The 26,031-nt window shown below is 36.6% G+C and overlaps 3 protein-coding genes across 3 annotated transcripts; 2 read left to right on the top strand and 1 right to left on the bottom strand.

Moving 5' to 3' along the window:
- Positions 1-8,394: 8,394 nt before the first annotated feature.
- LOC137834417 (uncharacterized) lies at positions 8,395-9,733 on the bottom strand. The gene is made up of 2 exons (XM_068642473.1): positions 9,484-9,733; positions 8,395-9,074 (listed from the first exon to the last, which is right to left on the bottom strand). The coding sequence occupies exons 1-2, from the start codon at positions 9,731-9,733 to the stop codon at positions 8,395-8,397; spliced, it is 930 nt and encodes a 309-aa protein (XP_068498574.1).
- Positions 9,734-11,157: 1,424 nt separating this feature from the next.
- LOC137834536 (tetraspanin-3-like) lies at positions 11,158-15,575 on the top strand. Its single transcript, XM_068642562.1, has 2 exons — positions 11,158-11,679; positions 15,127-15,575. Exons 1-2 carry the CDS (start codon positions 11,167-11,169, stop codon positions 15,457-15,459), a joined length of 846 nt encoding a protein of 281 aa, XP_068498663.1. The 5' UTR covers positions 11,158-11,166; the 3' UTR covers positions 15,460-15,575.
- Positions 15,576-20,344: 4,769 nt separating this feature from the next.
- On the top strand, positions 20,345-25,128 carry LOC137835758 (carbamoyl phosphate synthase arginine-specific large chain, chloroplastic). The gene is made up of 4 exons (XM_068644405.1): positions 20,345-21,862; positions 22,160-22,852; positions 23,159-24,726; positions 24,933-25,128. Exons 1-3 carry the CDS (start codon positions 20,570-20,572, stop codon positions 24,668-24,670), a joined length of 3,498 nt encoding a protein of 1,165 aa, XP_068500506.1. The 5' UTR covers positions 20,345-20,569; the 3' UTR covers positions 24,671-24,726; positions 24,933-25,128.
- Positions 25,129-26,031: the final 903 nt, after the last annotated feature.

The following is a 26,031-nucleotide window of genomic DNA, read 5'->3' as shown; positions in this document are numbered from 1 at the left end:
TTTCATAACAAGTCAAAGTTTCATTATTGGTAACTTGTATAGTTAAATAGAGGGCTTCTTGTTATTTAACAAGTCAAATAAGTTATTATCAACTCTAAGTTGAAATGATCATTTTGTCAAAAACATGTGTCTTGTTATCTTATTTAATTTTGATGTGTTGTTTAGATATATTATATGCATATTTTGTTTATAAACTGTGCATTTGAAATGTCACTATCAAATTGTATAATGGTATTGCAAAATTACACTTGATGAATAAATTGAGGTCAATTAGACTATATTAGTGCATAATTTGTTTATAAACTGTGCATTTGAAATGTAACTATCAAATTGTATAATGGTATTGGAAAATTACACTTATGAATAAATTGAGGTCAATTAGATTAGTGCATAATGCAGGACAAAAATCGACATCATTTCTTAGAAAGTATATAATTAAATTCTAATCTTAAAACTTATAGTATTCTTATTCTTTAAATTAAGAAAAGGTCGAAAGGATAACAAGACCAAAAATTGAAGATCAGAATAATACAACAAATAAGAAAAGTGGCGTCACTACAACAATCCTTTATAAGAACAATAATAATGTTATATAGTCTAAAAAATATATAAATTTTTTGAAGGTATTATTTTATTGCTTTTTTGAAAAGTGATGATGTGAAAATGGAAAAACTAATTAAAAATAAATAAATTAGTTTACTACTTCACAACCATTATGGTAATAACCTTAATTAGTTTCAATGATTTTAGTATCAACAAAGGCATTAGATAACTGTCATTACTAGATTTTGTGTCAAGTGATAACGCCAGTTAAGAATAATTCTATTTTAAAAAATTTATACAATTTCAGGATTTCATGTAACAATGAATCTTCCAACCAAAATATATAAGTGTACAATTTTAATTTTTTTATATTTTCTTTATGTTAATCGAGTCTCTTAAATATCTCAATTTTATGATTTATTTCATTTTATAAATGGAATTTCGTGTTCACGTGACATTAATTGTGATGTATGCAAGATATAAAATTCGATAATCTTGATATTTAAGAAGTCAACTAATATAGTTAAAAATTGAGAAATTAAAATTACACATTTACGCGTTTAAAACAATAACAAAACGAAATTAAACATTAAATATATGTTTTATTAAATTTTGTGGATATATTTTGATGTTTTGGAGGAAAGATATAAGGTCAAGTTCATATAAAAAATAATTAGTTTATGAAAAATCATTTTATATTCTCAATTAATCACGAACTATCGTTGGTAGAATATGTACCTAAGTGGAGAGATGGGGTCCAGGCACGGTCGGTTGATGTAGTATAATTGTTGACGTGTCGATCTTCTTCTCCTTCGATCGATCGTTTCTTCTTGGTGTCTCCTTCGGTCGGGCGGGGAGGGTACCTGCGAAGGTACTCCGACGCTCCAGTAAGTATCAGATTCTAAGTGTGATTTAGTAAGTGAATGAAAACGTACCTTTCTCTGACTTGAGCACAGTATTTATAGGATTGCCTAATGGGCTTTCTATCCCTTGGGCTCAGGGTGGTTATGGATAGGTCTTGCAGTCGTGCTCCGGAATACCCGGGGAACATATCTTCTTTAAACGCGTATTCCTTATTCTTTGGAGGTGTATCTTAACCACCTTAGCTTGTCACATAAATGCCCTTACATTTATTATGCATTCGGTCGGTGGGCCACGTGTGTTCGTCCGGTGCCTACCGGTACACTTGCCCCCCAGGCTCGAGGTGAATAAAAGCCGAAGAGTCGTAATGATTGTTGTGCCTTTCGAGGTGTCAGGCATTAAATGTAACAGAATGACGGGGCGTTCGCTTTTTGTCGAAGGCGGCGGAGATGGATTTGGCGGTGTAAGTTAAGTGACGCTTCGACTTCCGGCTGATAGGGGTCGTAGGATGAGCGGGAATCTAACGGATGAGGGTGAGAGGGAAATGCTATAAATAGCGCTTCCAGTTGCAGAGATACCACGTTTCCTTGAGTTCGGCATCCGAGTCGCTCCGATTGCCGAGTCCACATTGCGAGTTGTTTTGCTGTACGATCTGTAGTTGCCGACCGGGGTGTTGATTCGTGAATGAAATGTTAGTTATGTCATCTCAACTTTCTTCAAATAGAGTAGGTAGTAGAGAGTCGAGCGAGAGTGGGGAGTCATCGTCCGGAAGTGGCGAAAGTACGAGTGGATCAATGGGTCCGAACTATGAGTGGGTAGATATTAGTGTCAGGAATATACCCACTGTTCTTAGGAAATCGGACGACCTGGATAAAGTGATAGCAAGGGCCCCTGTCGTGCGGTCGGGTTTACCTTCGGATATTCTAATTGCTGAAATATGTGGATATACCGACTGTGTCTGTCATGGAAGGGAGAACGCTCCGGTTGATTTCTTTTATGTTTATAGTACGTTGTTCGCTGATTTGAAAGTGACTTTGTCGTTCGATGAATTCACGATGGACGTGCTACGGTTTCTCAACCTAGCTCCAACCCAACTTCATCCGAACTCATGGGCGTGCATGCAGGTCTTCCGAATGGTGTGTCAACTTTTTGATTTGACGCCCAGACCGGAAGTGTTTTTATTTTATTATAACACACATTCGGCCAACCCCGTAAGTTGGGTGTCATTGACGAGCCGTCCGGGGAGTGTGCATTTTGCGGCCTTTACCACATCCTTCAAGAACTTCAAGGAACAATATTTCAAGATATTTGTGGAGCCGGACGACCGAGAGTATTTTTGTAATGCTGATGTTACCAAGTTTTCGTTCCATTGGACCCAGAATCCGACTGTTCTTAACACTAGTTCCCGTACGGCCCTGTCGGCTTTGAATAAGGCCGTTATGGTGGTGTTTGACCAACTCCCTCACAAGTTACCCACGAGGGAGATAATTTCGCTATATGCGTCGTCCGATCCCTGGGCGGATTTTATTGGTATGTGATTGCAAATTTGGTTTGATTAAATAACTTCATTAATAGTATTTAATTCCTGTGTGTTTTGCAGAAATTATGAGTCGGGCGGACGCTTCTTTGCATGAATACATGAACAAGTTGCGTCAGAATAGGGATCGCCAGTCGGCCTTTGTCAACACGACTGGGGCGTTGGCGGCCGTTCCGTCTACAATGGTGCCTGCTGCGGGTGCCTCAGCTGCTGCGAAGAAGAGGGGTCGGCCCCCGAAGGGAAATCAAGAGGGCCGAGCTGAGCCTTCACGAACGACCTCTGAGCCAACACTGTTGGCGGTCGGCATGGACATAGCGGCCCATCTGCAAGCGAAGCTGACCGTGGAGGAGAATGAAGTTTTTGCCACCATCCCTACAACCAAATTGATGGTGGAAACGTTGGAGTTACAAAGTCGTGCGCTAATGGCTAGCCGGACGGTGGTCGAGGAGCTCGAGAGAGTGACGACCGTCACCATTCCCCGGTTGAAGAAAGATGTGACTGAGGCCACTCAAGCCACAAAGGTGTCGACCGAGAGGGCAGAAAAGTTGAAGGTCCAGATGGAGGAGAAGCAGACGGCCGTAAAAGTGCAAGAGGAACTGATGAAGAACCTCGAGGCGCAACTGAAGGAAGGAGCCGACCGGGAGGAGGCTCTAAAAGCGGAAGTGGCCAAGTGTCACGACTTTATGCTTCGCATTAGCGAAGAGTATTTCCGGTTGGGCATCCAACAAGTGGCTTGTCTGCATGGTGCACCACTGGAGGACGACCGGTACGACATAGAAAAAATAATGGTAGATGGAAAGATGGTGCCAACCAACCCTATTAATTAGGAGGCTGAGGCAGAGACTCCTGGGCCACAACCGAACGCCTCATTTGAAGAATTAATGAATAATGTTCCGTAGAAAATTGCTGGACCCGGCATGTGGGCATCGTACAATATGGTTTTATTTTGAATATGTATTGCTTGTTTGCTGATCGACCGAATTGGTATTGTTGATGATCGATCGGGTAATAGTTTTTGAACCTTGTTTGGTTGATGCAAGTAGATTTTATTAATTTGGATGCCGGACGAGGCATAGGTTGTTCCGATCACAAGAAAGTAATATAATTCTGAGTGCGTTAGTAATAATTCTGATTGCGTTAGTAATAATTTGATAATTCGGATGCCGAACGAGGCATGGATAATTCTGATTACGTTAGTAATAATGCGAATGCCAAACGAGGCATGGATAATTCTGATTACGTTAGTAATAATTTGATAATTCGAATGCCGAATCGAGGCATGGATAATTCTGATTACGTTAGTAATAATGCGTATGCCGAACGAGGCATGGATGATTCTGATTACGTTAGTAATAATTTGATAAGTCGAATGCCGAAAGAGGCATGGATAATTCTGATTACGTTAGTAATAATTTAATAATTCGGATGTCGAACGAGACATGAATAATTTTGATTACGTTAGTAATAATGCGAATGCCGAACGAGGTGTAGATGATTCTGATTACGTTAGTAATAATTTGATAAGTCGAATGTCGAACGAGGCATGGATAATTCTGATTACGTTAATAATAATGCGAATGTCGAACGAGGTATGAATGATTCTGATTACGTTAGTAATAATGCGAATGTCGAACGAGGTGTGGATGATTCTGATTACGTTAGTAATAATTTGATAAGTCGAATGCCGAACGAGGCATAGATTGAGAGTAATAAAAGGAATAGGAGACTTGGATTTTAATTCATAGTGCCTCGTTAAAACCTTCTCGGTCGTAAACCCTCCTTAAGGAAAAACCGACCGAGCGAGGAAAGAGTACACTTTCATTAATTTCAACTGTAATAGGCTTGGCATTCCACGTTCTCGGTATGTCCTTCCCAGACAAATGTTCTAAGTAATAGGCTCCACCAGCTGTCGTATCTGCTATGCGGAATGGTCCTTCCCAATTGCTAGAGAACTTGCCTCCTTCCTTCCGGGCGCTACTTCGCATTCGCCATACTAAGTCACCTTTGTGGAACAGTCTCGGTTTGACCTTGGAATTGTATCGTCTGGCAGCCCGGATTTTGCACGCTTCTTCTCTAATTCTACACTTGTCCCGAAGTTCGTTGATGAGATCGAGGCTGACCGAGAGGCTTTCCTTGTTCAGATCAAGATCAAGGGTTTGTCGGCGGAGAGAAGGTTCTCCAATTTCAATGGAGATCATGGCTTCAGTGCCATACGTTAGGCTGTACGGCGTTTCTTGTGTAGTCGTCTGAGGGGTACAGCGATATGCCCATAAGACTTCTAAGAGTTCTTCAGTCCAGTTACCCTTTGCTGGGCCGAGACGTTTCTTCAGTTCGTTCAGGATGACCTTGTTTGCAGCTTCTGCTTGTCCGTTTGTTTACGGATGTTCGACTGAACTGGCGATGTGTTTGATGTGGAGCTTTTCGTAAAATTTAGCTAACGTTCGGTCGGTGAATTGTCGACCGTTATCGGTGATGATGATCTGTGGAAGGCCGAAGCGGCAAACAATATTTTTCCATACGAAATTTTGGACATTGCGAGCGGTGATCGCAGTCAGAGGCTCGGCTTCAATCCACTTGGTAAAGTAATCAATGCCGACCAGTAAGAATTTACATTGGCTTTTACCGGGGGCGAAAGGGCCAATGATGTCCATACCCCATTGGACGAACGACCAGGGTGATAGCATAAAATGAAGTTCCTCAGGTTTTTGATGGGACAAAGTACCAACTCTTGACATTTAAGGCATTTATGGACGAAATCGGTACAGTTGCCTTGGACGGTCGGCCAATAGTATCCGGCTCGGACTACTTTGGCGGCCATTGTTTGCGCGCCTGAGTGAGTACCACAAATACCTTTGTGCAATTCCCGGACGACATAGGAGGCTTGATCGGGTGTCAAACATTTAAGGAGTGGCCGGGTATAACCTCGACGATAAAGGTCGTCGCTGATTAAGACGAAACGGGCGGCCTGCAGCTTCATGGTTTTTTCACCTAGAGGACTACATGTACCATCGAGTAAATATTGCTTAATTGGGGTAATCCAAGGAGATTCCGCGTCAGTCGTTAGGCATTCCTGTAGGTCGATGCTTGGGCGTACAAGCGTAACATGGATGACCGACCGATGTATTCCCTTACACTTCGTGGTTGCCAGCCGGGACAAGGCGTCCGCGCGAGTATTGTGATCGCGTCGAACGTGTTGCATGAAAATTTCCGAAAATGTGCTCATCAACTGTTTGACTAAGTGATAGTATCGCTGCAGAAAGCTTTCTCGGACTTCATATTCATCATTAAGCTGACCGATGACTAGCCTGGAATCACTTTTACAAATTAACTTAGTGATTTCCAATTCTTGAGCGAGGCGTAGACCGGCTAAAATGACTTCATATTCGGCCTGATTGTTTGAAGTTTTGAAGTCGAATTTTAGGGCTTGCTCGATAACAATCTCGCCGGGTCCTTCCAAAACGACGCCAGCGCCGCACGACCTATGTTGGAGGAGCCGTCTACGTATAAAATCCACGATGAGTGTTCAGTCCCGGCCGAGGAAGGAGTGAGTTCGGCTGCGAAATCAGCAAGAGCTTGCGACTTGATGGCTCCTCGTGGTTGGTACTGAATATGGAATTCGGATAATTCTATCGTCCATCCGATCATTCGTCCGGCTAAATCTAGTTTAGTGAGAATCTTTACAATAGGGTAATTTGTCCGAACAATAATACGATGATTTTGAAAATACATACGCATTCGTCGAGCGGTAATGATGAGAGCCATAGCCACCTTTTCGATCATTTGGTATCGGATCTCGGCGCCATGGAGGGCGCGACTAACGAAACAAACTGGACGTTCCTCACAATTAATTTCTTGCACCAAGACTGAACTAACGGCTTCGTTTGAAACGGCGAGGTAGACTATAATCGGCTCTCAGGCGTCCGATTTCTGGATGACCGGTGGGGAGGACAGAAAGGTTTTCAATTGGAGGAAGATTTCCTCACATTCGGCCGACCACTCAAAGCGAGATGCTTTTTTCAATAACTGGAAGATGGGTCTCGTTCGTTCTGCAAGTTTAGGAACAAATCTGGATAAGGCGGTGAGCCGACCGATGAGTCTCTGAATTTCTTTAATGGAGTTGGGGCTTTTCATTTCGGAAATAGCTTTACATTTCTCAGGGTTAGCTTCTATGCCTCTATGGGTAAGCATAAAACCTAAGAACTTTTCTCCCTCGACGCCAAACGCACACTTGTCAGGATTGAGTCGCATCTGATGCTGGCGAAGAGCTTGAAAAACTTATTTTAGGTCAGCAACATGTTGTTTACATGAGTCGGACTTGACAACAATGTCATCGACATAAACTTCAACATTCCGGCCGATCATGTCGTGGAACACGTGGTCCATTAGTCTTTGATAAGTGGCCCCGGCGTTCTTGAGTCCGAAGGGCATAACTTCATAATAGAAATTATCAGAATCAGTCATAAAGACCGTCTTCTTTCGGTCGGCCGGGTGCATTTGGATTTGATTATAACCTGAATAGGCATCAAGGAAGCTAAGGATGTGATGTCCGGCCGCCCCATCAACGAGACGATCGATGGTAGGCAGAGGATAAGAGTCTTTTAGGCATGCCTTATTGAGGTCCGTGTAGTCAACGCACATTCGCCATTTTTCATTTGCTTTCTTTACCATAACTACATTGGCTAGCCATGTAGTGTAATGGGCTTTTCGAATGAATCCGGCTTGTAATAACTTATCAGCTTCGGCACGTGCGGCTTGGCGTCGTTCGTCCCCTAAATTTCTTTTCTTCTGAGTTATTGGTCTAGCTTCTTTATATAATGATAGTCGGTGGGTAATGACCTTCGGGTCTACGCCAGGCATGTCAGCGGCTGTCCATGCGAACAGGTCAGCATTTTTAACAAGCGTTGTGCCGATGGCATTTCGGTCGTCCGGCTTTAGTGAGGTGCCAATATGTGTAGTGTGACGATCATCACGGAGTGGGAATGGATGCAAGTCTTCTCCTGCTTCCATACGGGGATCGTCCATGCGAGGATCGAGATCAGCAAGGGCTATCATCTGACGACGGGACATGCGCCTTCCGGAATGCCGAGTCGGGGATTGTCCTCGTTTTTGCGGGAGTCGGTCGTCCGGATTGGTCGTGTAGAGCCGCCGAGTTGGCTCACTTTTCAAACTCGCGACATAACATTCTCTAGCGGTTTTTTTGATCGACATGGATTGTTGCAATGTCGTCATTTGCCGAAGGGAACTTCATGGCTAAGTGTGGGGTGGAAACAATAGCTTTTAGTCTGTTGATGGACGGACGGCCGAGCAGGATGTTGTAGGAAGTTTGGGCGTTAACCAGAAGATATCGTACGTTTATTGTTTTATGGAGACCGTCTTCCTCACCAAAGGTTGTATACAAGTCTATATACCCCTTAGTGTCGACCCGTTCACCTGAGAACCCTACAATTTGTTCGTTATAGGGTTTGAATATTTGCTTCTGGGATGCGCATTTTCTTGAAGATTTCCCAGTATAATATATCGACCGAGCTACCCTGGTCTACCAAAGTCTTGGCAATTGCGAACTTGTCAATTTCCACAGTGATTACCATAGGGTCGTCTTGGGCTGGATCTATGGCTGTGAAGTCGTCGTCAGTGAAAGTGATCGAAGGTATGTGTGGGCGCCTTCTCGTAGTAGCATGAGCGGACTGAATGTCCCGAGGATGTTTCTTTCGGGCGAAATTTGAGCACCTGCCACCGGCAAAGCCTCTGGCTATGTAATTTGCTTCGTGGTTTGGTTCGCCCAAGGTAACGGGTCCAGCGATCATATTGATGACTTCGCGGACTCGTTGACGAGGGCGGGCGTTTCGGTCGGGACTTGTGCTACGGGCGCGTGTACGCCGAATAGGGCTTTCATTGCGTTTCTGCGAAGCCTGGCTATGGTCAGTTCGGCGTTTGTAATCGTTACGGTATGATCGATCGTCACCACGGGATGGACGATCGGTACTTCGTGGTGGGGATCTTGAATTTCTTATCTTCTTGACGAACTGCCGCAAATGGCCAGTCTGGATTAGCTCTTCGATTTTGTCCTTCAACGCTTGACATCCCTCGGTCGTGTGGCCGAAATTACGATGGTACTGACAATGCTTAGCAGTATCTGCATTCGGTGGTGTTTGATATTGTTTGTGTCGAAATTAAATCCTTTTGTAGTGCTTCATCTAGGGCTCGTCCCCTCGGAACAGTTAAAGGGGTGTAACTGTTAAACCTGGGGATTCGGCCTCCTCTGTTCCGGTCGGACCTTGGAGTGGTTCGGACGGTCCGTTCGGTCTCGACTTCTCTTTCTTTGCTCGGGGTTTGATCTTTGAGGACTCCGGATCCGACGGCTTTGAACCGTTGGTGATAGTCAATGTGTTCCTCGATTTGCATGAATTTGGTTGCTCGAGTTCGAAGATCTTCCATGTCTTGAGGCGGCTTCTTGATGAGACTTTCGGTAAAACGGCTCGGCCGGATGGCCGAAACCAAATGGTGTAATGCAACTTCCTGTTTGAGCCCTCAGATATTCATACATGCCTTGTTGAATCTATCTAAAAAGGTTCTGAGAGATTCACCTTTCTCTTGTTGTACCACTAGGAGAGACATGGAGGACATGTGATGCGGTCGGCTGGTGGCATATTGAGTAGAGAATTTTGCGGCTAAGACGTCGAAGTCGTCAATGGAATTCGGAGGCAACTCTGTAAACCAAGTAAGAGGTTCTCCCTGAAGCGACGTGGGGAATACTTTACACCCCACATTGTTATCTGTTGTATACAAAGTCATTTGCGTCTTGTAAACATTTAAATGCTCGTATGGGTCAGTCGAGCCGTCATAGAGTTTAATGGCGAGACCTCTCCACTTGTCAGGAAGTGGTGTGGTGATGATTTCGTCTGTAAAAGGATGACCCCTTTTACTTAACTTTCTTTCGACTATTTCAGTTCTGGAAGCAGGATTGGTGTCGGCCGGTGTAGGTATGCGAGAGGCGGTTTAGTCGGCCATATGGGATTGGCCTTCTCGTTCGGGATTATCAACCTGTCGCTGGAGTTGTGCATTCTGCTCTCTCAATAAGGCGATTTCTTCCTCTTGACGGCGTCTATCCTCTTCGTGTTGACGACGATCTTCAATCCCCTTTTGCCGCAATTCCTCCATCTGAGTTTGGAGGGTTTGAATCATAGTCATCTGTTCTGCCATAGCGTTGTTGTTGTTCCTTGTTGCAACCATTATAGCTTAAAAATTGAAATCTTGCCTCGGCCCCACGGTGGGCGCCAATTGTACCTGAGTGGAGAGATGGCGCCATTATATATTGATTGTCACTTAATCATAATTTTATATCAATAATTTATAATCAAATAACAATATAAAACTGTTATATATCACTATATTACCATTCAATTGTTTCACATTTTGGTTTTGTGATAATACAAAATCAACATTTTAGTTATATATATATATATATATAAAAGTTTAACTATAGATTTCTAAGAACACATTCATTATAATTAATAATTGTAATCAATTACTGTGAATTTTTTTAAATGTTAGTCATATGTGAAATTATAAATATTGCAAAGGATCACTTTCATTTGAATTTGTCCATCGTTTTTGTTACTTGTACGATTACTATTATCAATTATGTATGACAATATTTTCTAAGAAATTACTTTGGCTAAAAAAAATACTCTCACCTAACAACCAACTCTAATAATATAATAGTATCTATTTTGCAGCATACGAAATCACCAATTTGTATATACCTTTGTTTTTCTATAGTATATATATATATAGAAGGAAGTAAAGAAAAAAAGTGAAAGATAAATAAATGATACAATTATCTAATTCAAACATATAATTGAGATCAAGATAAACTTAATTTACCCGTTGCAATTCTAAACAGTACTTAACCATTAACCTCAGCCAAATTAATATTAATATAGATTTATGAATTATTTTTGGTTGAATGTTTCTCAATAAGTTAATATAGACTAGGTTAAATAAATATTTTACAACACGTTATTAAGTTAATATATCTTGTATACAAAATTGTGAGAAAATATTAAGAAACGGTTTACCATTATAATTACGAGTCAAGAAGTAATTAAGAAATGTATGTGGTTGTTAACAATTATTCATGTGAACACGTAAAAGACAGTATAAAAGTGGAAGAGAATCATAAAGAACAGTGAAGAAGAAATTAGAGAAGAGAAAGAAGTTAAAGGATGAGAAGAAGCAACAACTTGATCGGTTTACTAAACTTCTTCACTTTGGTGTTGTCAGTTCCAATTCTGGGAGGTGGGATATGGCTGAGCACCAGATCCAACGGCACAGAATGCCTGAAGTTCCTTCAGTTGCCATTGATCATCATAGCAGTGATCATGATGGTGACTGCCTTAGCTGGTTTAATCGGGGCGTGTTACCGGAACACGTTACTGATGGCCCTATACCTGCTTGCCATGATCTTCATAATGCTGGTGTTCCTCGGATTCATCATCTTCGCCTACGCTGCGACGGCTAAGGGTTCAGGGAAGGTGACAGAGAACCGCGCTTACTTGGAGTATTACCTAGAGGATTACCAAGGTTGGTTGAAGGAACGCGTGGCAAGTGATGAATACTGGACAAAAATAAGCTCTTGCGTTCGGGAATCTAAGCTTTGTGGCAAACTTGGTAGAACCATTCATGGCGTCCCTGAAAATGCTGATACCTTCTACTTAATAAATCTCTCACCTATTCAGGTTTCTTCTTCTTCTTCTTCTTCTTCTTCTTCTTCTTCTTCTTCTTCTTCTTCTTCTTCTTTCTTCTTTCTTCCTGTGAATTCTTTCTTCTTCGTGTCTTTATGTTCTACAGAATTATTTGAGAAGTATTATTTCTACGTAATTAGGTTAATTTCTGTTCGTAAAAAGTTTATATATCTTTATGATAACTATTTTCTTTACCTTTATATCATATAACTTATATAACTTTATGCTTTTTTTTTCTATTTATTTCTTATTTACAAGCAGGTATAGTTTTCGAAATATATATTTTGTGAACAATCAAAAGGTTATTTTGTTTTTATTTCAAGCTGTGTTTTGTCTAATGAATGTATATAAAAACAATAAAATAATTAAATAAAAAACTATCTCAATTTGGACAACAAGGTGATTAAAATATTAATTCGTATTGGATGTCACTGCTGAATATTAATTAAAATGTGTCATCCACCCATATTTTTAAATACCCCATAAGAAGGCCATAAATAAAGATTTTTCCTATATACTTTGAATCAGTCTATGTACTGGGGCATATCAGTTGCTACTTTCTAAAACATGTTAAATTCAAATTCGAATCTATTTGACATTGTTGAAGTTAGAACTTGACAAGACTCTTTGATTCACTCAATTTAAGAAATATGAAATTTATAAGAATGTATTTTGTTTTTGTTCTTTAGTTAATGGTATTGATTAGTTAATATTGTGGATTATTAAAATGTAACTTTAACTTTAATTGTTTAGCAACTTCGTAAAAAATATTTTTTTTCCATTTATGTAATGGAAAAAAAAAACATTTAAAATTTTGAAGCATGTAACATTTGCTCTGAACTAGCAAATGAAGCCAATTTCTTATTTGAGTTGGGCTCTTGGGCCTGAGCCACCGTCGAATTTATAGCCAGTTTCTTTCTCCACCTCCATATTTTTCCCGCACCTTCATAAATCTTTCATTTCTAAAATTATCCTTGAACAAAAGTGTGAGATTTGTTTTTTTAATTTTCAAATTGTATAACCCGTAATAATTTTGAACTCTAAAATTTGAAATATAATTTTGTATTTAAAATTTTAATATTCGAAATATATTTAATACATTTTGAATTCTAAAATTCAGAATACAAAATTATATTATAAATTCTAGAATTTAAAAGATATTTTTTGAATTCTAAATTGAATTTCAAGTACTAGATTTTAAAATAAAAATTTCAGAAATTACATTTTAAATTCTAAAATTCGAAATAAAAATTGTATTATAAAATATATAATTCAAAATTTAAATTTAAAAAAAAAATAAAAGAAATAAGAGTGTCGATAAAAAAATGAAGAACAGAGCAAAGTTATAATTTCTCTGGAGATTAAAAAGGAAGCATGGAGATGCTGGAAGAAATTACTGAATTTCTAAAATTGGTTTTATAACTGTCTCTTTTAAAAGAAAACACTTTTTTCATACAGAATATAAAGTAAAAATGATTAATTGACTAATCGGTAAAATATTATAATTTTAAAATTTATTATATTAATATATTATATGCCTTTGATATTAATATTTGTAGTTTTCTTAATAATAGTTAAATTTGATTTTAACTTTTTAATTAATATATTTTTTGTATCTAAATATTTTATGAAATTTACTTTTTAGTTCATATATATATTATTAATTTTAGTCTCTTCATTGCTATTTGTCGACGTTTTTAGTCTTTATTGTCTAACCATGTAGACTACTAGTGTAACATATAATAGAAATATTTTTTTATTCATTTTAGCCCCTTAACTATTATTCATAATTGCTATTAATAATTCTTGTTAATTATTATCATTAAGAATGACGTAACATGCATAATAACTATCAATTTAACATTATAGTTATGAGATAAAATATTGATGATTTAAGATATATTTTAGCATTAATATTAGACTGCCAAGTTAATTAAAAATAACAATGTTTTAATGATAAAAAATTGTCCATGTGCGTGATTAGTAGACAATTACGCAAGAAGGGTGAAAAATTCTTTTTGTTCATCACAAATTACGCTAAACTAATCATGGATTTCTAATTTAAGTTTGTCGTTAGCGAAAAATTGTTCATCCTTAGAAAAGTTATAGTTAAATTGTAAAATTCTCACTGAGATATACACATTGTTTTTTAGTTTTAATTCATATTTTTATTTATTTTCTCTTACTACAATTCAGGTTGTGATATGTTATAGTTGCAAGAATTATATTATTTTAATAATCGGATGTGTGTATTATCGACTGTTATAATCAAAGTGAGTTTTTGCTCTAACGAATTTATCAAAATTTATTTTTAAATACTTAGTTTTATTTCGGATAAAGAATTTTTTTATATAATAAATAATTAAGTATGTTTTTCTCTCTCTATTTATATACGAAATTGATTTTTCTTCTTAATTATTTTAAACTTATCAAGTATTTGTAATAAATAAATTATTAAAATATTAAAATATTTTACGTAAATATTATAATATAATTAATGTTAAAAATATTTTTTTAAAATATTAATAATAATTTATTTCAATAGTTTTTTTATTATAAATATAAAAGATATAAGATTTGGACTAGAAAAAAAAATCAATTTGGTATTAAAAACCAAAAAACCATATTTGATCATATCATAAATAATAAAAAAGATATATATATATATATATATATAAAAGTTGAAAGAGAGAAAAAAATGTTATTTTGAATGAGGAAAAAAGAAAGAGAATCCTAAATATTATTTTAGTATATAATTTAATGCTGGCAAAAGTGAGTTTATGAAGGCTCAACGACATGACAATAGAGTTGTTGCTAGTCCTCCTCACAAAGTTTCCAGCTTTTATAATGAATTGACCAATTTCCTACCATATCCTCTCAACTTGTTTTGCTTTAATTGGTGGATAAATGCACAAACAACTTTTTTTTTTAAATTTATCATTTTATGATTTAATTATTATTAGAAAGAGACTTAAAGTTTAACTCATCCCATGAAACCGATTCATAAGGTTGAAGTTCGCACTCATTTATATACAATAAAATATCTTCATCTCTTGTCGATGTGAGATCTCCAACACATTTCATCACGCCGAAAGTGATCTCATGCGTGGGATAACATATGATAGGTGATTCGATAACTGCCCCATAGCGGGTGGTTTGATAAATCCAATAAATACTCGTTAGGATAGACTTGAAATGACTCTGATACCATATTACAAAGTGGACTTTAAGCCTAACTCAACCTCATAAAACCGGCTCATAAGATTGAGATTTGCACCAATTTATATACAATGAAATATCTTAATCTCTAGTCGATGTGGAATCTCCAACACAATTATTAAAAACATAATTATTGAAATATGTTTAGAAGACATGTCACAGCAATTAGATTAATTTAAGAATGAGTAAATTTATTTTATATAATTTTGTGTTTGATTGAAGTCTGGATGCTGCAAGCCCCCAACAGAGTGTGGTTTCAAATATGAGAACGAGACAGTGTGGAGATCAGAAGAAGGAGTTGTGGGAAGCAACACAGACTGCAGTAGGTGGAGCAATGACCAAAACTTGCTTTGCTATGAATGTGACTCTTGCAAGGCTGGTGTGCTGGCTACACTAAAAAAAAGTTGGAGGAAGGTCTCTATGATCAATATTGTTGTCTTAGTTGTTCTTTTCCTTGTTAACTTAGTTGCTTATGCAGCCTATAAGAACAACCTCAAGATAGATAACTGTCAACCCTGCGGTGAAACAAAGATCACAAAGTTACGACCAACCTAGTATAAATTCTTATGTTACTTTTATGTTTTTGTGTTATGAACTTGTTAACTTCAATTTGGGTTCATCTTGAATGGTTGTATGTATCAGTATAATTTCAGTCCCTCCTTAAAAAATATGTCACTTCATTTTGGAATTTGTTGAAATTTATAACCTTTTAAATTAGAATAATATTTTTAGTTATAGTAAGTATTATGATTGTAGCGATAGGATCCGTACGATCGAATATGAGATTTGGTATCTGGTTTAGACTGACAGACATGATCAATAACGAAGTTGATTAATAACTCAACGTTTGTTAATATGTTTTTATTAGGTTTATTAACGACAAAGGGTCTACAATAATTATATAAAAGTTCGTCAGAGTGTCTTTTGCAAATATCATTTAAGTTCGGAATTCAAGGAAAGGGAGAGGAGTGAAAGAGTGGGAGTAGCTCGAGTTTGTCCAAGAGAAAGGAGTTCAACCGACCGAGTAATAGTGCAATTGTTCTCTTGATTTCAACCTCATTTGAGAACAATGAGTATGATTTTGTATAAAAGAATAGTGAGAAGAGAAATTCTAAAAAATTATTGATAAAAAATATTAATTTAGTATCTTAATAATATTTAAAGTAAATTAATGATAATTATGTTAAAAGTGTTTTATAAAAACATTAGGAAATATATATGTTACTTGGATGATGTCTGAATACTGTAGCAGCAGTCATTCACACCATTGGAGGGTTCTTGCTCAACTGCAGTGGGTTGGGATGCTTAATTAACACCTGTATAGGTCATGTGTGTCTTATATGGTTGAATTTCTAAGCTAAAAAGGAAAATGTATCCGATAAATATGAGGTAACATTGTCAAATTAATATCTGTCAAAAGGTGTATAGCTTAAGTAAAATATGTGACTTTGTTATAAATTTTATATGTGTGTCTCTCTATATATAAATTAAATAAATTAATAATTCATATAACCATTCTATTTTTTTTAAAGTTTGAATTTTATTGCTTATAAATATTATAACAAATAATAATAATGTGAACAAATCTTCTTACATTACAAGAAAACAAGCTATTAGCTTCCAAATATTTGTGTGAGCCAGCAACGGACGCTAATATCGTCGGATAAAACGGCACAAAATCCACACAAAATAGTATTTGACGCAAAATAGACGCACTTATGAATTTTATTTTTTTCTAAATCCAATTTGCGTCAGCCACAGCCCACGCATATACGTCGGCTTGCGTGTTTCACGCGCCTCACATTAATAATAATAAGTATAATAAAGATCATATTATGACAAAAGAACTTTTTGGTGTAGTGGTTAAAGCATTGGCCCACGCAACCTGCGTCCGTTTTTGGCCCACTAGATCCTTGTTTTCTTGTAGTGTTATGAACAAATTTTTTTATAAAAATAATTAAAAGTTTATATGATAAATTCAATCTATTTTAATTTTTAAATTAAATATATTTATTGTTTATGTTGAACCAAATTCTAAATTTAAAATTGTAATATATATATTTACAGTTTTAATAAAAAATGAAGAAAATGTCTATTTTTATAATAAAATAGTTTTCAAATGTATTACATTTGACTTATATATTTTTATAGAATTTACAAATTAAAATGGTGAGTCCAAAATGAGTTATCTCCACTCCCCACTGTCACAATCATGAGCCCATGGCCTTTGCACATCATGAACCATCCTTGATTGAGCCAAATCACACAAAATCAGCAGTCTACAAAGCGAAAATATATACTTAATAATTTAAAGATTCGAGAAAATTGTTTAGGATAATTACAATTCTTTTTTTTCTCTTGTCGATAATTGAAAGTTATCTTGCTAAACTATGTGAAACTATATGTCTCATATGAATAAAATAAATAGTTAGTTTTAAACGAAAAATTCGACAAGTAACTAAAAGCACAACACAAGAAAACCATGAGTAATAGAGAATGTCCAAGTGAATATAAGTTGAAGTTCCATATTTATTTTTTTAGGATAAGTGACATAAGTAATAATATAAAATTAATTATCCTTTTGAAAAACTATTATATTTAAAAATATATTTGAAAATATAACAAAAACACGTTGAAGTTATTAGTTCTTATTTTTAATATTTCATATGTTGGTCGCAGAAAGACCAAAGGGGTATAAAAAAGTTATCTTCAAAACTTTGTTGGTCTCTCATCAAATATATGGAAGACTTGCAAGAAAAGAGAGAAACCAAAACATTTTAAGCAAAAATATAAAATAAAAGATTTTGATTATCAATTACTAACAATTTTTATTTTTTCATTCTATTTATGTTTAATATTAAAACTTAATAAACAATGTTATAACTAATACATTTATATTATCAATATAAATTTATATTATCAATATAAATTTATATTATCAATATAAATTTATATTATCAATATAAATTTATATTATCAATATAAATTTATAGTACATTATGAATAAAAAATATCATTATCATTATGTATATCCGTATTTTTTATTTTTATCATAACTATATGTGTATTCATATTTATTGAAATGAAATATAAACTTATGTATTTGTATTTTTTAAACACCAATTTGTGTATATGCATATGTTTTATGATTTTACAATAATGAATTCTTCTTGGAAGACTAAATAAAAATTAATATTCCAGATGTCTTTTGTCTTTCTTGACATTAAAAAGGAAATAAAATTATTCTTAATAAATATCTTTATTAATTAAATTGTAAAGATTATTAAGTAAATTTATATTATTGAAATAGAAAACATAATTTACCTTTAAATGATCCTTTGTAATTCTGCATAAAACACGTCATTCATAATTTTTTAAGTTTTTAAAAATTATAAATTTTATTTATTATTTTATTACATGCATACTCTTATCAAAATTTTTAAAAAATGACCTTATTATCATTGCTAAGTATTATAATGTTTTTTTTAAACTAAATTCAGGTTGAATAAATTATGGCACTGAAAGAGAATACATGAGAAACCTAAGTGAACCACTGAATGGATCAAGTTGAGGAAACTATTGAGTAAATATTTGTAAGTCAAAATTATACCTTTACTAATTGTAAGGTTGCGTTGTGACTCGAATTTACACAATTTCAAATCATGACAGATTTGGCGAAGTCTTATTCTCATAGATAAAACTTCTTCTCAACAAATCCTTTATTTTCTCTTTCTCCTGGTCACACAATTCTCGTTCTTCCATAGAAAGCTCGACATAACAAATCGCAACGATTTTAGGTGGCAGACACATTAATGTCATATCTTTTGTTCTTGACAAAGTAATTGTTTCCGTCAAAACCTACAAAATAATCAAAGAAAAACGCAACCTTACACAAAAATATAAGATAAAAACATATAATAAGAATAATTATTAATCATCGTTAAAATTAATGTAATATATTTTGTTAAAGCAATTGCTTCCACCAAAACCTACAAAATAAACCATGAAAGACGTAACCTTAAACAAAAAATATAGGACAAAAATATACAATAAAAATAATTATTAATCATCGTTAAAATTAAGCACAACAAATTCAAGTGCATTTCAACATAACATCCTAGCATAAAAACTAAACTAATGAAGTAAGGATAAAATAGAATAAGAATTTAGTGAATATCTTGAATTTTTTATTTAATAGAAAAAGAGATCACTTTAAAACAGATCAGTAAAATACTGATCTCTCCACTCTCCTACAAGTTAAATGACAACAAATAAAATAAAAATTAAAAATTAAAAACTGTTTTATTAACTTCTGAAATTACAAAATATCCAAATAACCAAAATAATTTAATAAAATAAAATATGAAGTAAGGATAAAGTAGAAAAAGAATTTAGAAAAATATCTTAAATTTTTTATTTAATAGAAAATGAGATCACTTTAAAATATAAAAGTAACTTATTAATCTCTCTACTCTCCCACCAGTTAAATGACAACAAATAAATAAAAAAATTAAAATTAAAAAACTACTTTATTAACTTTTGAAATTATAAAATATCCAAATAACCAAAATAAATTAATAAAATAAAATATGAAGTAAGAATAAAGTAGGAAAAAAATTTAAAACAAAATAAAATAAAATATGATTTTTTTATTTAATAGAAAATGAGATCACTTTAAACAAAAAAAAATAACTTACTAATCTCTTTTCACTCTCCTATGAGCTATGTAGCACAAATACGAATACAAACACTGACACGACACGGATACGGACACGGAGATACGTATAATAAAATGTAGGATACGGGGACACACATCTATATATTATATAATTTTTTTAAATTATATAAATTGAAAATAAATATTTATGTGTAAAAGTATGTTTCAGATTCTTTTGGGAACACGAAGATATTTTTCATGACTGGTTCAAAAGAATTTGTTCCTTATTTTTATAATCATAATAAAAATTTATTCAAAAAATTTGAGTTTTTAAAATATTATTTTATTTATACCTTTTAAAATTGTGTTAAAACTGTATTATAATTTTCAAAAATCCAACAAATATTTTTTGAATTGAACACTTTACCAATAAGTGTCATATGAGTGTCGACACCGATACGTATGTCCGACACGGATACGTCCATTTAAGAGAAATGTCTGTGCATCGTAACCTACGAGTTAAATGACATCAAATAAAATAAAATTTCAAAATTAAAAACTATTTTATTAATTTTTGAAATTATAAATTGTTCAAAATACTAAAATATATTATTAAAACAAAATATGAAATAGGAAAAAAATTGCAACAGTTAAAAATCTTTTTATATATAGGAATAAATTATATAAAATTAAATATATCGTAAATAATATATTTTATCAACATTTGTATTAATTTAAAAATAATAATTAATCAAAACTGGTCCTTTTGGCGACAGTGTTTTTAGTTCCCCGAGGCGAAGGAGTCGCGGTAGAAAACAAAACAAAAAAGGAAAAAAAAATGATAAAATTTTGATGTGATTCTCCTTTTGTATTGGGGGCGAACCCTACAGAGGCATTTGAGAAAGGTGACGGGGACGGAGGAGCATCTTCCACCCATTAAAAGGAGCACTGAAACCCTAAACCCGTTCAGTTTCAGTTTCAGTTTCAGTTGCACTTTCTTCTTCAACAATGCCAATGGCGTATTGCATATCTCACTTCCCCAAGCTCCCACTCCTCCCTTCCCTTCCAAACTCTCCTTCGCGTTCCTCCGCTCTCCTCACATCGCCTAAACCTCTACCCCAAAACCACGCGCTTCCCAAAACCCTCCGCGCATGCCCTTCCTCGCGCGTCAAACCAACGCTTCCGGTTCGATGCTCCACCGTCGCCGTTGCGGAACCCGCCTCCATAGTCGGGAAGCGAACAGACATCAAGAAGATCCTGATTCTCGGCGCGGGCCCCATAGTAATCGGCCAAGCGTGCGAGTTCGACTACTCCGGAACGCAAGCGTGTAAAGCCTTGCGCGAAGAAGGTTACGAAGTGGTTCTCATAAACTCGAACCCTGCCACAATCATGACCGATCCTGAAACCGCCGACCGCACCTACATCACTCCCATGACGCCGGAGCTCGTCGAGCGCGTCCTCGAGTCCGAGCGGCCCGACGCGCTCCTCCCCACCATGGGCGGCCAGACCGCACTCAACCTCGCCGTGGCCCTCGCTGAGAGCGGCGCGCTCGAGAAATACGGCGTTGAACTCATCGGCGCGAAGCTCGAGGCAATCAAGAAGGCTGAGGATAGAGAGCTCTTCAAACAGGCCATGGAGAACATTGGAATTAAGACCCCTCCCTCCGGCATTGGCACCACGCTGGATGAGTGCCTCAGCATCGCCAACGATATCGGCGAGTATCCGCTCATTGTGCGGCCGGCGTTCACCCTTGGCGGAACCGGCGGCGGAATTGCGTACAATCGTGAGGATTTGTTGGAGATTTGCAAGGCTGGGCTTGCTGCTAGCTTGACCACCCAGGTTTTGATTGAGAAGTCTCTGCTGGGGTGGAAGGAGTATGAGCTTGAGGTTATGAGGGATTTGGCTGACAACGTTGTTATCATTTGTTCTATTGAGAATATTGACCCCATGGGGGTTCACACCGGCGATTCGATTACGGTTGCTCCGGCGCAGACTCTGACGGATAAGGAGTACCAGCGGCTGAGGGATTATTCAATTGCTATAATTAGAGAAATCGGAGTGGAGTGTGGAGGGTCTAATGTGCAGTTTGCGGTTAATCCTGAGGATGGTGAGGTGATGGTCATTGAGATGAACCCCAGAGTTTCCAGGTCTTCAGCTTTGGCGTCTAAGGCTACTGGGTTTCCCATTGCAAAGATGGCGGCGAAGTTGTCTGTGGGGTATTCTTTGGATCAAATTCCAAATGATATTACAAAGAAGACACCTGCTAGCTTTGAGCCATCTATTGATTATGTGGTTACTAAGGTAAGCAACTTGGTCGTTGATGTTGCCATCATCAAATATAAATACTCACCGATGTGGCTTGGTCGTATGTTTTTTTTTTTATATTTTAAATTCTGTTTAGGTAATGAGTCAACTGCTCATGTAATTAAAAGTTATTGAGTTTACAATATGACCAACTAACATTAATGTTATGGAGCAGGGCATGTGAATATTACACAATTTGTCAATGACAATATATATCATACCAAATTTGTATTTTGTCTGCAACATTTTGGGGAAAAAATGGATTTACTTTTGTCATGTGATTTTGTGGTGCAGATTCCTCGATTTGCTTTTGAGAAGTTTCCTGGTTCTCAGCCAATATTGACGACACAGATGAAATCAGTTGGAGAGGCAATGGCAGTAGGGAGAACTTTCCAAGAGTCATTTCAAAAAGCAGTACGTTCTCTAGAACATGGATACTCAGGATGGGGGTGTGCACAGGTTAAAGAGTTGAACTATGACTTGGAGCAATTGAAGTATAACCTCCGAGTTCCTAACCCAGAGCGCATCCATGCCATCTATGCTGCAATGAAACGAGGGATGCAGATTGATGAAATCTTTGAGCTGAGTTTCATTGACAAATGGTTTCTCACACAGCTCAAGGAGCTGGTTGACGTGGAAAGTTTCTTGCTGTCACACAATTTGTCTGATTTGACCAATGTTGATTTCTTTGAGGTGAAGAGAAGAGGGTTTAGTGATAAGCAGATAGCATTTGCAACTAAATCTTCTGAGAAAGAAGTACGCAATAGGCGATTGTCTCTGGGTGTTACTCCAGCATATAAGCGAGTTGATACATGTGCAGCAGAATTTGAGGCTAATACTCCTTATATGTATTCTTCTTATGATTTTGAATGTGAATCGGCTCCCACTACAAGAAAGAAGGTCTTAATTTTGGGTGGAGGACCAAATAGAATTGGTCAAGGGATTGAGTTTGATTACTGTTGTTGTCATGCATCCTTTGCTCTGCAGGTTTGTTTTCTTCTCTATTTTGTTAATTGTATTAGATTCCAGGTCTTTTTTCTTTGAACAGTTTTAATTAGGGTGCAAATGGTCCTGTTGCTGCTTCATAGTGATCCAATTCTAATATTCCGCCTTAATAATGAAATGTTGAGTTTAAAATTTAAATTGTGTCCCTGTCTAAGATCAGCTTGGCGTTTGATTTAAAAAAATATTCAACCGTCCATGTTTTGTTTACAGTTGGCCAGCTAGGTGGTTATTCTGATTTGTGTGCAGTTTCTTCTTTCTTACCATATTTCACTCTTGTCTATTTTGTAGGATGCAGGATATGAGACAATCATGGTGAACTCAAACCCAGAGACAGTCTCCACAGACTATGACACTAGTGATCGACTATACTTTGAACCCTTGACTGTTGAAGATGTTTTGAACATTATTGATTTGGAAAGGCCTGATGGTATCATTGTACAATTTGGAGGTCAAACACCATTGAAGTTATCTCTCCCCTTACAACAATACCTAGATGAACTAAAACCTATCTGTGCTAGTGGTGTTGGTCATGTACGTATTTGGGGAACATCTCCTGATTCCATAGATATTGCCGAGGACAGAGAGAGGTTCAATGTGATGCTTCATGACCTAAAGATTGAACACCCTAAAGGTGGAATTGCAAGGAGTGAAACTGATGCGCTTGCCATTGCAGCAGACATTGGATATCCAGTTGTTGTCCGCCCTTCTTATGTTTTGGGTGGTCGAGCAATGGAGATTGTGTATAGTGATGATAAACTGGTGAAATACCTTGAAAATGCTGTTGAGGTGGATCCAGAACGCCCTGTATTAATTGACAAGTATTTGTCTGATGCCTGTGAGATTGATGTTGATGCACTGGCTGACTCACAAGGCAATGTGGTCATTGGTGGGATAATGGAGCACATTGAACAGGCTGGGATACATTCTGGTGACTCTGCCTGCTCTATTCCGACCAGAACTGTTCCATCAACTTGCTTGGAGACAATCAGGTCGTGGACTGTTAACTTGGCTAAACGATTGAATGTATGTGGGCTCATGAATTGTCAGTATGCAATAACTCCATCAGGGGATGTATTTTTGCTTGAGGCCAACCCTCGAGCTTCTCGGACAGTTCCATTTGTATCCAAGGCAATTGGCCACCCATTGGCTAAATATGCTTCCCTTGTCATGTCCGGAAAGACTCTCAATGATTTACAGTTTACAAAAGAGGTCATCCCTAAATATGTGTCAGTCAAGGAAGCAGTTCTTCCTTTTTCAAAGTTCCCAGGCTGTGATGTGTTTTTAAGTCCCGAGATGCGAAGTACCGGTGAGGTCATGGGTATCGACCCTTCATATAATATTGCATTTGCTAAGGCCCAAATTGCTGCTGGCCAAAAGTTACCACTTTCTGGTACTGTGTTCCTTAGCTTGAACGACTTAACAAAGCCGCATCTTCAGAAGATAGCGAAGGCTTTCGTTGAGAATGGTTTCCGGATTGTTGCTACCAGTGGAACTGCTCATGTTCTTAATTTAGCTAATATCCCTGCGGAGCCAGTGTTGAAGTTGCATGAAGGGAGGCCTCATGCTGGTGACATGATAGCCAATGGAGACATTCAACTGATGGTGGTAACAAGCTCAGACGATGCACTTGATCGTATAGATGGTATGGCCTTGAGAAGAATGGCTTTGGATTACAAGGTTCCTATAGTGACAACAGTTAATGGAGCCATTGCGACCGCTGAAGCAATAAAGAGCTTAAAGGCCAACTCTATCAAAATGATTGCTCTTCAGGACTTCATGGACGGCGTATTTAAAGAGTGAGGAAATTTTTGCGGACAGCGTCTTTTCTCTTGCAAATGGTTAGGCAATAGACACCAGTAAGCACCTGTCTTTTTTCTCTGTATTTAGTACTACTAATTTCTGCTAGTCTTGTGATTACGCAAGCTCAATTATTTCATCTGTTTTTTTAGATAAATAAATTAGACAGTATTTGGGATGTTGCATCGTTTTGGATTGCTCTCCTCCACTACACCATATATTAATTGGTTTTGCATATTGACTGCTTAAACTTGGGTTCTTGCAGCTTTACGTCAGACTCTACAACTTGCTATGGGATGCTTTCATTTGTAGAGTGAAAGTGTCAAAAAGAGGATATCAAAGGTCATGTAGTCTGGCTCCCTTACTCTTCATTTAAAGCACAGGTGCTTTTGTGTAGAAGATTTTGTACTATTTGGATTTTTTACCTCTTAATAATTATTCTCATTTTTAAAATCTTGCAATATGGCTTTCACTTTCACAGACCTATATAATTAATTTGCAGAAGAAATCCATGCCAAACTGGAGATACCACGGCTATTATCATACTTCAATTTCATAATTAAAGCTCTTTAAAAATACATACATACTCAATTTTTCACTCTATTCTCAAAAATTATCTCGCCTAGATATGCATTAAACAGTTTCTAAAATCTGGTCTATTTCACATTTTCACCCAAAAGTTTTCATTCATATTGTTATCAAACTTACCAAATGAAAGTAACAATCAAGGTTGTCAAACTCGCAAGTTTGAGTAGACCTGACTCGCGGACTTGACTTGTAAGAGTCTACATTCAACCTGCAATCTGTGACCACCACAACCACTGCATGATCCACCTGCAACTTGTGACCACCCAACCATCACACGATCCACCTGCAACCCGTGAGCATCACAACCACCACATGAACCGCCTGCAACCCACGAATGCTTCGCTCGATCGACCGTTGCACTTCACAGAAGAAGACATAGTGCACAGAAGACACAAATGAAAATGAAATGTGAAATCCTAATTTCTCCATTCAAAATGACACCGAAAATGAAATGCGAAATCCTAATTTCCCCATTCAAAATGACACCATTTTGGGTTAAAAAAAACCCAGTTGGACTCGCCAACTTGGACCAGAGTCGTGAGTCCACTTCGAATCCACCGAGTTTATCCAAAAAACTAGTCTGTCACCGAGTTAACTCAGTAAGACAAAGTGGGCACGTAAACTCGGACGAACAAGTTTGATAACCATGGTAACAATTTTTTGTTAGAGTTGGGTAATTATTCTACTATAGTCACTCTTTGAATCTATAATACCATATATATCCAACATCTCTAAATCAAAACCATTCACAATCAACCAACTAATAATTAGAATCT

This window comes from Phaseolus vulgaris, chromosome 5, assembly GCF_000499845.2.
Source record: "Phaseolus vulgaris cultivar G19833 chromosome 5, P. vulgaris v2.0, whole genome shotgun sequence".
In the NCBI taxonomy this organism is placed as follows: Eukaryota; Viridiplantae; Streptophyta; class Magnoliopsida; order Fabales; family Fabaceae; genus Phaseolus; species Phaseolus vulgaris.
Note: the sequence above shows the minus strand (reverse complement) of the source record. Positions and strands in the feature narration are given on the sequence as shown.

Bases quoted from the DNA above. Each gene is read 5' to 3' on its own strand.
- LOC137834417 (XM_068642473.1), bottom strand. From the start codon at position 9,733: ATGACTTTGTATACAACAGATAACAATGTGGGGTGTAAAGTATTCCCC. The intron at 9,075-9,483 runs GTATGAATATCT...CACCGAATGCAG, and splicing joins AGATAGATTCAACAAGGCAT to ATACTGCTAAGCATTGTCAG.
- LOC137834536 (XM_068642562.1), top strand. From the start codon at position 11,167: ATGAGAAGAAGCAACAACTTGATCGGTTTACTAAACTTCTTCACTTTG. The intron at 11,680-15,126 runs GTTTCTTCTTCT...GTTTGATTGAAG, and splicing joins TAAATCTCTCACCTATTCAG to TCTGGATGCTGCAAGCCCCC.
- LOC137835758 (XM_068644405.1), top strand. From the start codon at position 20,570: ATGCCAATGGCGTATTGCATATCTCACTTCCCCAAGCTCCCACTCCTC. The intron at 21,863-22,159 runs GTAAGCAACTTG...TTTGTGGTGCAG, and splicing joins TTGATTATGTGGTTACTAAG to ATTCCTCGATTTGCTTTTGA. The intron at 22,853-23,158 runs GTTTGTTTTCTT...TCTATTTTGTAG, and splicing joins ATGCATCCTTTGCTCTGCAG to GATGCAGGATATGAGACAAT.